The sequence below is a fragment of the Narcine bancroftii genome, chromosome 4, assembly GCF_036971445.1.
Source record: "Narcine bancroftii isolate sNarBan1 chromosome 4, sNarBan1.hap1, whole genome shotgun sequence".
Lineage (NCBI taxonomy): Eukaryota > Metazoa > Chordata > Chondrichthyes > Torpediniformes > Narcinidae > Narcine > Narcine bancroftii.
Window position 1 is genome coordinate 290595170 of NC_091472.1, and position 13534 is coordinate 290608703.

At 40.3% G+C, this 13534-nt stretch overlaps 1 protein-coding gene across 1 annotated transcript in view; it reads left to right on the top strand.

The window, feature by feature from the left end:
- The first annotated feature begins 2016 nt into the window (after positions 1-2016).
- The window catches only part of LOC138762473 (voltage-gated inwardly rectifying potassium channel KCNH7-like), a 192670-nt gene continuing 181152 nt past the window's right edge, over positions 2017-13534 (top strand). Inside the window, exons 1-2 of the mRNA XM_069936229.1 lie at positions 2017-2044; positions 4086-4238. Coding sequence (XP_069792330.1) covers positions 2017-2044; positions 4086-4238 — 181 coding nt within the window. The remainder of the gene's footprint in view (positions 2045-4085; positions 4239-13534) is intronic.

Consider the following 13534-nt stretch of genomic DNA (forward strand, 5'->3'; position numbering starts at 1 on the left):
TTTTTCCCCAACAGTGGTCAGTTTTTTCAACCTCCCTGAACTAACCGTAAACCACTCCAGGTCCATCAAGGGATCTGTCTGGAATATTTAAACATCGCTTATTTTTTTTTTGCACAGACTACAACTTTGAATATTCATTTGTGTATCCTTTTATATTTATTATCTCTTTTTTGTTACATTATGATGATTTTAATTTATACCATTGTTGATGGAGAACCTTACGTACTTGTGTGGCTGCAGCAAGAATTTCATTGAATCTGTTTATTGTACTTGTGCTTTATGACAATAAACATTCATATCATATATTATCCTATCTTCTGCACTCTTCATAATCCTTCCTTGATGTTGACAAACAAAAAAATATTACATTCATTTTCCTCATTCAAATAATTGGTAGGTGTTGTGAATACCTTGTGCCAAAGCAGTGATCCTTGGGGTACCTCTCTGGCCACCACATGTCTCACTTAAAAAAATCCTTTTCCTATCTGACAAACAATTTTTAATCTAATCATTATTTTAATGTTCTTTAATTTTTCCTATGAACCTTTTACGTGGCACCTTATCAAAGGTCTTATGAAAATCCAAAATCTTCACATCCATCGAATTCACTCTCATCTGTTCTCAAAGAACTCCAAAATGTTTGTGAAATATAATTTCCCTTTGACAAATCCATGTTGACTATGCAATCCTTTTGATGCTTTAAAATGTCCTTTATTGCATCCTTTGGAATGCGCGAGCATTTTCTCTCTGATTGATGTTAGGAAAAATTATTAAAATAGTTAGTGTAGCGGTTACCACAATGTCATTGCAGCGCCAGTGACCCAGGTTCGACTCCACCGCTGTCTATAAGGAGTTGGCACTTTCTTCCTGTATCTGCGTGGGTTCCTTCTGGGTGCTCTGGTTTCCTCGCACCCGGTCAAAAATATATGGGATTTGTAGGTTAATGGGTGTAATTGGGTGGCACAGTCTTGTGGGTTGAAAGGCCTGTCACCTTGCTGAATGTCTAATTTAAATTAAAACAGATATAGTTTTAAATTAAAAATTTTAAAGGAATTTTTTAATGAATTATGATTAAAAAAAATGTTGGGGTGACAAATTTAAATTGTTGAAATCAATCTTTTGTCTTCAATAGAATGAGCTCCATTGTGGATTCAACTACCCTATCCTTCTAAAGAAAGTAGCAGGAAATATTGATTTCAAAATGACTGAGGTGAAACTTATAGCAGAGCTATGAACATCATAAAGACACTTTAAAGGAACCTTTTTTTTAAAATTTACAACATGGTAGCATGCCACCAATACACCAATTAACCGACAAACCCCATATGTTTTTGGAAGGTGGGTGGGAGGTTTGACAAGATTCAGACCCAGCTTGCTGGTGCAGAAATAGCGGCCCAAATTTATTGACTCTCTTTTCCATGGTTATATATCATGATCTAATATTGCTCAATACTGATGAATTCAATAGATTACCTTTACATAGAATTTTACTTCTAAAACCTGTAAGTTCCCTGTTGTTAAATTCCATATATCCTTACAATATGATAAGAGTCCATTCAGACCAATATGGTCCATGGACTTCCATTCCCCCACTAATTTCCCCTGTAACCTATTCTCCCTACTCTCATATCAACTGCCCTAATTCTACCACTCACTTACACACGGCAGCAATCAGCCAATGACAATGTCCAATTAACTGGCCAGTTCTCACCTCTTTAAAAAATTGTGAGGAAATTTGCCAGTCCACCCAGTGATTATGCCATCTTGAAGAGAACAATTCTCCATTCAGACAGCATCAGCCCATGATTGAATTAGGATCTGAAAACAATCATCTGCTGGAGAAATTCAGTAGGCCAAACTGTATCAGTGGGAGAAAAATAACGGTCAATGTTTTGGGCCAAACTACTTTATTAAAACTGGTTAAATGTAGTAAAGAAGCCAGTATAAAGAGGACAAGGTGGGAACAGTGTTATTTAAGGTTGGTGAACCAGGTAGGGGGGTGAAACAAATTGGATAATGGGAGATAACAGTCAAGGAGAGAGAGGTAAGAAAAATAACCAGATCAGGTGAGGGAAGATGAGTCGTCAAGAGTGGAGTGGGTGATTGGAAATCAAATGCTGCCATGGCTGGAATCTGATAAGTCGAGAAAGTTTGAATGGAGGTTCTATGTGGAAACTGTTGGGTAATAGTTCTCTTTTATTGAACCTCTTAGAGATTCTAACAATTGTGCTAGTGCTCAGCAAAATTATTTGAATGAGGTCTTCTCAGGAACTTCAGAACATTCATGTTCATGCAAGCTTAAGTAGTTGTCACAGACTTTCTGTCAGCTACACAGTGAAATGCCAACAGTTCAAACTTTGCTCTTTTAATTCTGCCAACATTTCAAGTCACTTCTCAGCAAAACCTAAGCCATTATTGTTTTTATAGTTAACTGCACTTCTGGATATATCCAGTATTGTAGTGAAGCATATTTTTACTGCATGCATACATAAGGGAAAATAACTTGAGTATGATCTTTGCAAGGCCATCGGGAAAACGTCCAAGTCTGACGAACTTCGCAAGGCCACAAGGGAATCCAAGAAGCAGTGCTGCACTAGGCTCAATTCCTCAATTCCCAAGCGAACGTCACATATACAGTTCATCAAAATACAATATGCACCAAGTAGTTTGGATAGCCATATCAAACACCAGAGCAGAACTAAATAATTTACAAAGACAATTTATGGCCCAATTCATTTTATATTTATAAAATACAGTGAACTAAATATCCAGGCAGAATATTAAAGTAATTTAGTTTTGGTTTCAATTAGGATTTTCTTGTAACAACTGTGGTAGCCATTTAAAATAATTAACATGATTTAAACTGAACTCTTTTTTATTCTCGAGGTATGGGCTTCATTGATGGGCTGAAATTTACTGCCTATTTCTACATGTGGGCTATTTTTTTTTAATATCGAAGATGCCCTGTCCTACTCTGAACTGTAATTATTATAAAATGACATTCCATCGAATAGCAAGGCTTTGGACTATCCTCTGAAATATATAATAATTAACTTCATGCAGCAATTGCGAAGTTAATTTGCAGAAATAATATCAGAAATATACAGATATTCCCTTGGTTATTCGCAAAATCCATGTCAGCTATATCATAATAATTAACCATGATCTTGATTATCATCTTAAATATGCATTTTTCATGGAAATAAATAATGCTCTTTTTTGTAAAGAAATTGGCCCACAATTAAAATATCTGATAACTTTACTTTCATGTAAATCAATAAAAGTTAAGATAACAAAACAATAACAAGCATTTTGTTGTAATAAAAGTGGTTTTGAAAGTTACTATGGTCAGGACAAAATAAAAATTCACTCTCCATTATCAATAAGTAATAAGATGGAGGAATATCTTTCCACTCGTCCTACTTTCCATTATCTGGTGACGAACTTTTAGAAAAGTCTTATTAATAGCATGAGATCTACATCTACTTCCTCTCAAATCCCAAAGCCATGATATGTTTTATGCTCTTAACCCTGAAGGAGAACTAATGAATCATTGATATCTGAGCAAAGTCATGAACCCTGAATCAAACCTGATCAACACTTTGTTACTTTTGACAGCATAGGTCACATGAATATGTCCTTCAGGCATACCTTTGAAATTCACAATGAGCTTGAAGATTTTTAGAGCTAGTTCACATCAGTCAGACTCACAATAACACAGTGATTTTCACCAACATTTCAATGCTGGATGTGCATTAATTGGATCTCAGTGTAAAGAAATAGAGATTAAAAAAAAAATGAAATAGAGATCCAACAAATAAATGAAAAAGGAAAACAAAATTGTTCACATGCAATCTTCTCTAAACTGATATTTAAATTATCATTATAAAATTCTCATTTGCATTCCTCTGAGTATTTAAAGTAAAATTGCTATCATTGATAAATTCTTATTTTAAAAAAATTGTTCATTTCTTACACAGGTACTGTTTATTTTTATGTTCTACTTTTGTATCATTATCAGAAATTAATTTTGTTCACTTTTCCTTCAAAAGGAATTGACCTCTGACCTATCTTTTGTTGTCTAGGATCAACGTTCTTGTGCAACACCCATATAATTCCAGTGAAAAACGAAGAAGGAGTGGTCATAATGTTCATTATAAACTTTGAATTCATCGATGAAGAAAAATCCTTGCTGTCTCCAGACAGCTTAAATCACATGTCGCCACCCAAAGATGCACGTAAGTGTCCCTTTATCCTCGTCTTGACCGAGTTTATTTATCAGGTCACAAGTTTCTGGTATGTCTTGTTTGAGGAGGGTACTGTTCATCTCATTAACAGAACTAGGCAATGCAATTTGGTCCCTGTTTAACTCATGGACTGCAAGTCCTTTTTCCCCATTTAAATGACCTTACTACGTTTCCCAAGAGCACTAACACTTAAATGGGTGCTGTCAATCTGCTAGTGCTCTACCCTCTGTGACCAGGTGTGCCAGTGGCTGATCAATCATGGCATCTCTATTTCATCTTCAGCCTGCTATCCTCGCTACATATAGTATATTACCAGGAAATATCTTAGAAATCAGCAGTAAGAGCCCTGTGTCCCATAGTTAGAAATGGAGTCCATTCTAGTGTTTGGATTGAACTCCAAGCAAACTAAACACATCAGGGATTGAGTTTTCAATATTATATATCATCACAAGAAGCTAATGGTCCGCTTACACACAATGGTGAGACTCTTACTTCTGGGGCAGAATATGGATTCCAAATACTTCAGCACAAATTCCAAGTTTAAACTCTTGGTTGAAATATTAATGCAAGGGCTCATCTCCCCTTTAAAGTGCGCCTGAAAGATCCTATGGGACATGAAGAACTGCAGGGGTATTATTCCCAACATCCCATGTGATATTGTCTAGTAATTATCCAGTAACTCTATCAATGCTGTTATGGAAGTTCAGTGTATTTTCATGCTTTTTACATTTGAAAGGCCATAACAATGAAGAAAACAATTGCTGTACAGTATTTTGAGATGTGAATCTGGATAATATAGATGGAAATCTTTCTTTCACAGTTTTACTATTAAGAACATGTAAAAAGAATTATTCTGATGTACATCCCCTTTCCACAGAATATCGCAAAGCGTAATACAGCATTATCTTCCTAAATTATTCTCAATATTGGAAATACAGAAAACAGAGCTGCCAATTTGCATGTAGAAATTTTCTACAAATGATAATGTGACATTGACAAGATAAGCATCCTTATTGATATGAATTGATTGGAATATAAAGGGTACCATGACTCTCCTGTCCTCTTCCAAATGGTACCTTTGGGTCTTTTATGTTTAATAAGATAACACTTGGTGTTAGAGTTTAATACTTCAAATGAAGACAGCACCTCTGAATTTGCTTTTCTAATATTATCCTGAAGTGTCAGGCTTGTGCTCGAGTCTCAGTAGTTCAAATTGAATTCTTAACACACTGAGCCAAACAGGAACATCGTAAAATGAGCTCTAGCGGACAAAATTGTAATTAAAAAATGAACTGATGTTTGTACATTATTTGTTTTGATCTCTTAAAATGTTTGAAAGTGAAAATCACTTTATGCTAATTTGGAAGTGTTTGTGGGCCTGCAAATGTGAAAATTGGACCAAGCACTTCCTATCACAATTTACCTAAATTCTAATCAATAGAAAGAGATATAGGAGTATCAGAGTCAGTACCACCAGGGTGAGGAACAGCTTCATCCCACAGGCAGTGAGAATGCTGAATGACCAAAGGAACTGTTCACACTGACCATCAGAGATTCTCATATTCATGAAACAATATTTATTTAATTGTTTGTATCGATAAATACTTGTGCAACACATATATATTGTTTGTTCATATGTGTGTTATGTCTGCTTGTGTGTCTACATGTTTTGCACCAAGGGTTGTACTTCTGCGATCAGATGACAATCAAGTTGACTTGACCAATATGCAGTAAACGAACCTCTCACTTATTGATAGGAATTGTATCAATTGGTCATAAGCTATGACTTCCATTATTCTCTCACTGGTTAATATAGAATGGATCATGAAGAAAGTCAGGAATAATGTACAAATTAAAGAGTCTCCCCTGGGACATGAATTTTATAAGCATGAACTCTCACATATTTGATTTATTTGTCCTGCCCCTCTGCAAACAAGCAGCACAAATTAAGTTTACAGCATCTGTGTTTGGGATTTCATGCTGGCAAGGGTTTCATCCCACCCCACTACTTTTTACCTTTCCCCTGCAATAGTTTTACCTTGGATCCTCTCCCCATATAGACCCCAATTGCAATTGCAATTTCTTCCCTTTCCCCACTTACCCTTAATCCCAAGGAACCTTGCGTGGCTGCCATGGGGTCTTCACTTTCGGTCTCATTTGTGCTGTGATCGTGGGAGAGAACTCTAGCCCTTGAGGCGAGCAGAAAAGCTGAATAGCAGTTTCTTGACGTGAGGATGTTTTATTTTCATGCTTTTGTTAGTGGACCCTCACTTGACATTCAGACAAAGGAGAGTAAGTAATTTAATCAGTCAAAAAGAAAGAAATCCAATTTCAAAGCAAATTTATTTCTAAGCAATGCTTGTTTCTATCCATATTCCTTGGAAAGGCTAGGGATTCTTAACTTTAATCTTTTGAAAATGATCATGAGTTTACCGTCATATACATTCTACAAGGTACATGCACACCAATTTGTCAATGCAACTGGACAAAAAAAACACAATTGTGTAATTAAATTGAATTATATAGTCAATAAATAAACAAAAATAGATCTATAATAAATATTTATAGTAATCCTAGTGCAAAAAAAGAAACTTTACAATAGTGCAGTCCACGATTTTAGTGTATCAAGGGGGAGTTGCAAACGCCTGATAGCTGTTGGAAAGAAACTCTTCTTGAACCTAGAGGTGGTGCCCGAAGGAAGCAGTGAGACTAAGTTGTGACCGGGATGATGGTGGTCCTTTATAAAACTAGCTACCTTCTTGAACCAGTGCCTCCAATAGATGTATTTAATGGATGAGAAATCAGAGACTGTGATGAACCTGGGTTTGTTTGTGTGTTGCCTTTTGCACCCTTCTGCATTCTTGGGCATACCAAACCAAGCTGTGATATAGCCAGTCAGTGTATTTTCCACAGTGCACCTAGAGAAGTTTGATAGAATATTCATCAGCATACCAAAGCTCCTCAGGCTCCTTAGAAAGTAGAGGCATCAAAGCACCTTCTTCAAGCTTGCCTCGATGTGCTGGCTCCCAGGAACTTGAAGGTTCCAATCCTCTTCATCTCCATCCCATCAATGAGGCCTGCTGTGTGGTTCCTTGTCTCTTCTTCTTACAATCAACAATTTTATTTTCAATCACTATTCTGTATTCTGACTCATCATTTGCAGTTATTCAGCCACCAGTACTTCCAATATATCCTCATTCCTTCTTAGTCTGATGGCATCATTAATCATTAACAATCCACATTTTATTTGTTTTATAACTTCAGCTCAGCTTCGTGATGTTGACCAAATGCGGTCATAGGAGATGCTCCACTTGCGCCCACACCTCCTCCCTCAGTACAATTCGGGGCCTTCCATTTAACATTTAACTTGGAATCTGCAGGGGTCATCTACTGCACCTGGTGCTCCCGCTGTGGTCTCGTCTGCATCGAAGAGACTGGACGCAGACTTGGAAATTGCTTTGTTGAGCACCTTGGCTCTGTCTGCCACAATAATGTGGATCTCCCAGTGGCCACCCATTTCAATTCTCCATCCCATTCCCTTGCTGACATGTATGTCCATGGTCTCATGTACTGGCAGACTGAGACCACCCACAAATTAGAAGAACAACACCTCATCTTTCGACTGGGTACCCTCTGGCTTTCATTAAATTCCCACCCGCTTGTTTCTCCCATCATCTCTCCATTGCACAGACACCCTGTCCCCTTTTGCACAAACATGATAAATTCTACTTAGTCCCTTATCACGTCCAAGTAACACCTTTTGTTGGTCTGGATTCCTCCCCCATTGTTTGAATTCTGAAACTTTCTGATATCTCCTGCTTCTGCCTTTTCTGAATTTTCCTTGAAGAGGGGTTCAGGGATGTATATTTGTCTCCTATAGATGATGAAAAGACAGCTGAGTTCCTGCAGTATTTCGGTGTTTTTATTATAAAACTACAATTACCTTCCTTTTTATAAGAAGCATCATGTATATCACAACATTTACAGAGTGTTTTGGCCAGCAAGTGAACAGGCAGGGAACAGAGGGATACAGGCCATCTGCAAGCAAATGGAATTAGTTTAAATTGACATCATGGTTAGTCTGGATATTGTTGGCCAAAGGGCAATGCTCTCGTGTTATATTATGTTCCATATAAAAGCACATGTGAGCTCGAAGTGCAATTTTCTCTGAATGAACAATCTCATCAAAGATTTTTTAAATAAAATGTCCATTATTAACTTTATTATGATTTTATTCATACATGCTGATCATAAATGCTCTGAGAGAAAATTATTAAAGCCATTTCCAGATGTAATCTAATTGAGAAGATGACAATAAAAATGTTGCCCTCTTCAGCATTTCTACCCAGGCAAAATTTAAAAAATATTTAAACTCCAGACACCTCTAATAAAATCTCAGAGTCTAATATTCCAAGAGTGAGTTTTCCTTGCAATGTGTCCTATCTTTTATTAAATTTGTCTGAAGACGGCGGCAAAAATTATAAAGACCCCATTCACCCTTGTCACAGCCCTATTTCACCGCTACCTTCAGGATGGAGGTACAGATGGTACAGTTGGTGTTGAGGTCACTGCAAACTATAACCGTGCCAGTGACCTGGGTTAGAATCTGGCACTGTCTGTAAGGATTTTGAAAGTTTTCTACATGTAACTGTGGGTTTCGGTGTTTGAGTTTCTTCCCACATTTCAAAGACATAAAGGATTAGAAGGTTAATTGATGACATGGGTGTATTTGGGTTATGACCATGACCTCATTTGTCATCTCAGAACCAAGGAATCAAATATCCTCAAACCTGCCAAAGAAGAAGGAAATGATAAATACATTGCAAGGGTAATCTGTATCTACAAGAGAAAGTTGCTTAATAAAATCCTCATTTGTTCTCAGACAGGCAAACATTCCAAAACTCTTGTCCTGTATTTTCTGATAGCTGCCCCAAGGAAAAAAAAGTTAGTCAATTCCTGCCAGCTCAGTAAATAGAGGGAGAAGAGATGAGCTTCTCTTATATTAAAAAAACAAGAACAAACCACCATGCCAGAAATACGCATATCTCATAAGTTTCAAGTTAATTATGGAGAAGGGTTGGTCTAGGCTTCGGGTTGAGATTCTAAATTGGAGAAAGGCCAATTTTGATGAAATGAGAAAGGATCTAGAATGCGTGGATTGGGATAAGTTGTTTTCAGGCAAAAATGTGCAAATTAAGTGGTGTTCTTTCAAATGTGGAATTTTGAGAGTACAAAAATTGTACGTTCCTGTCAGGCAAGGTAGCAGGCATAGGGAAACTTGGTTTTCGAGGGATATTGGGGATCTGGTTCAGATAAAGAGAGAGGTGCATGGCAGGTATAGGCAACATGGAGCAAATGAGGTACTTGAGGAGTATAAAAAATGCAAGAAAAACTTCAAGAAAGCAATCATGAAGGCTAACCGAAGACATGAAGTTGCTGTTGTGTTTGGAAAGTATCAAGTTCAGTGAGTTCACAGAGAGATGAGTCTGGACACAAGTGTTATAATCAAATGTAACATTATTGAACACATGGGGGACCAACAGGGGAAGATGTCAAACAATAATCAATTACTCTTCTACTAAACTATATAGACATTCACATTGGACCCAGGTTGGATTCCATTACCACATGGTATGAGATACAATGATCCATGCAGGCACGTCAGGCACAAGGGACTGATACTAGTGTCTACTTACCCTACCACACTCTCCCACATGTGTACACACTTCACAGACAGGGACTTTCAAACACACTCCCGATTCCCTGTATCAATGGGGATCAGTAGTGGATTATCTACCACTAGGCCCTAGGCTGAGCTTTAGTAAGGCCCCCCGTGACCTTGCCTCCCAGCCCCTCGAACCCCAACCTTTGTTGAATAGAATAAAGGGTGGAGGAGGAGGAAGAGGAGGAGGAGGAGAATTCTGATGCCCTGGCTTGGTTCTCTGCTCTGAAAGTTGTTGGCCACCAGGTTCTAATGAGATCAACAATGGCAGGGCAGGCTGGCTCCCCACACCCTCTCCCCCATTGTTACACACCACCCCTGTGCTCCGACCGCAGCCTCTGGGCACAAGCAGCAGCCAGTAATACAGAAAGATTGCGGCTGCGACAGGGGCGAGGCCAGGTTCTGAAGTCGGGGGTGGGGGCAAGAGCACATGAAAAAGGTACCACCCTGTGAGCGCTGTCCAGGGAGTGAGGGAGAGGTCAGAAATGGAGTGGGGCAGTTATAGGTAGAGAAGTTGTACATACATACAAATGGATATTAAGAAGATTCTCTCATGGTGTGGGTGTCCAAGAGAAGAGAACCGACAATGAAGATTAGAAAAGTAAGCAAATGTTAGGAGACGATCTAGAAAAGAGCTTCTTTTGATTGTAATCTGATATGCTCTGCTTGAGGAGATGATGAAGACAGGAACTCTCAGTTTATTCAAGGAACATCTGGGAAACAGTTGCATTTTCAGGAGATTGCTGGCTACGTACCTCAAGGAGGCAAGTGCGATTAAGTAAATGTAAACAAAGATGGAGACAGTTTTCATTTGCTGTAAGACTCAGTGATTTTCTGAGTTATCATGATCCATAAGTGACATTATATAGACTTACTAGGGCTTCAGAGACAATGCAGAAGCACACAGGGTGGAAATCCAACCAACAGCACACTCACCTAGGAAGGAGGGTGCCCACTCCTGCCCTCCAAACCCCAGAAATCCAACTCCAGGCTGTCGCAGAGTGGCAACTCCATGGAAGTGAAGGCAAGCAGGGTGATAAAGAAGATCAGGGCAGTGATGATCAACTTGGGCACAGGTTACTGCAAAGTCGGTGACAGTACAACAGGCTTTCCCTGACCTCGGTGCTGCACCCCTTGGTGGTGGGAAGACCCATGCAGATGAGACCCATATCAGGCAACAACCACCAGGAGAACTTTATGGGCTTTATGGGCAAAGACCTAGCAACCCCGGAGCCCAAACTGAAGCTGGTCACTCTGCTGAGGCAAGGCATCGTGGTGGACTGGGATGGGTGGAAGCTCTCTTGGCTCCCATCTTCCTCAGAGCCATGAAGTTCCTCCCCGAGGAATGCACTGTGATGGTGGCTGACCCTCCCCTCAGCCCGGCCAGCAGCAGGGAGAAGATGGCTGAGATCCTCTTTGAGGCCTCCAACCATGCACATCACCTACCCGTCCATCCTCTCGCTCTACTCCTGTGGATGCACCACCAGTTGTGTGGTGGAATGTGGCCACAAAGGCTAATAATTTCCAATGTGACCAGTGATGGCCAAGGCTGACCACAGCAGCACTAACCTCAATGACTACCACCTGAAGCTGCTCAACAAGGCGAGCCACTGGTTTACCAAGAGTGGGCTCCAGATTGTGGAGGACATCAAAAAGAAATGCTGCTGCACTTCAGTCAACTTCAAGGAGAATATCAGCCTGGGCATGAAGGAGCACCTGGCAGAGTTAAGCTACTCGATGGCTACATCATCATGCTGGGCAAGGAGAGGTCCCACTGCCCAGAGGCACTCATTCCAAACCCTCACCTCAGCCTGCACCATTGCTCCTGATGTCGATTCCCTTTGTCTACTCCATATGAGCACCGGACGGGAGTAGGGAGCACTAGAGTAGACCGAGCAATTCAGTGGCACCTGCTTATGAACTGTGGCAGATGCCATGGTTTCACAGCACGGTTCAAAAATATATGGTGCAGGAGGGCCATGGGGTCAGGGGCACTGCCAGGCTGAAAACGGTTGCTCTTGCTGCTCTCAACCACCCCCCCCCCACCCCAGGTACACCCTTGGCTGCGAGTCAGGCCTCCAACCAGGCCAATGAGCCCCAGCCAGAATCACCGCCATTTTACAGCAGACGCAGTAAACACAGAGTGGGGCAGCACATAGCTCCCGAGGGACCACAGAGACCGCCACTATCCCTGCCCACAGTGGAGGCACCCACTCCTGGATGCAGCTACTTCCCGATTCTGACAATCTTGCTCCAGTCTCAAGATGTTTATGGGCAACAGTCTCCACAGCTACCGCGACTATGGCATTCATTCTCAAGGCGACAGATGCTACCGATCTCTTTTAGCATCATCAGCTGCACAATGTTACCGGCTTCTGTACGCCCCCCCCCCCATGTCTACTTTCATTGGCCTTATGTCATGACCTCCACATGGATCCCAGGACTTCATTGGCCTGTCGAGCAATCAATCAAATCACACATCGGCCCCTTAGATTCCGGGCCCCTGGGCTTCTGCCCTCTCAGCCTAACCAGTAATCTGGCACTGATGCAGGTGTAGCTCTCTACAAGCTCTAATCTAGTGCAGTACTATGGCTCAACTTAGTGTATTGCACTCCTTACCCACAACTCCTCCAGGGACGTCCACAGTTGCAACCTTGCATGGAGCGATGTCCGGGACTTGGACTAAGAGGCAGAGAGAAAGAAATGTGGCACGCATCGATGTTTATACTGTTCTGAGCTGCGTGTCTCACCAATGATGACCCTGAATCATTTAAATGAGCCAAGGCTAAGGTGTGCACTAATGGGTGGCCGGAATCCAACTTTGATTGGCAGGTGATGCGACATCCGAATAAGTTTCAAACAGGGAGGTCTCGAGACACTCCACTCTCCACAAAGTTCCAGATTGGGAGGCCACGTGCCCCTCCACAATCTACATATAACAGTTACTTTGGCAGACAATGTGAAGGAAAATCCTGAGGGTTTCTACAGGTTTATTAAGAGCAAAAGGATAGTAAAGGACAAAATTGATTGCCTTGAAGATCAGAGTGGTCAGCTTTGTATGGAGGTAAGGGAGATGGAGATCTTAAATGTTTTTTTCATCAGTATTCATTCAGGAAATAGGCTTAGATAGAGTCATAGGAATTAAGGAAAATAAGCAGTGAGATCATAGAACATATACAGATTAAAGAGGAGGATGTGCTTGCTGTCTTAAAGCAAATAAGGGTGAATAAATCCCCAGGCCTGACAAAATATTCCCTCGGTCCTTGAGGGAGGCTAGTTTAGAAATTGCAGGGGTTCTAGCAGAAATATTTAAAATGTACTTAGCCACAGGTGAGGAGCTGGAGTGTTTAAAAAATTCTTGAAAAGTAGCCCTGGAAATTATAGGTCAGTAAGCCTGACGTCAGTAGTAGGTAAATTATTGGAAGAGATTGGACATAAAATTTACTTGGATAGCTAGAAACTGATTAGGCATAGTCAACATTGCTTTGTGCATGTTTAACCAAACTTATAGAGTTTTACCAGGAAAGATGATGAAGGAAAGGCTGTGGATGCTGTCTTCATGGAC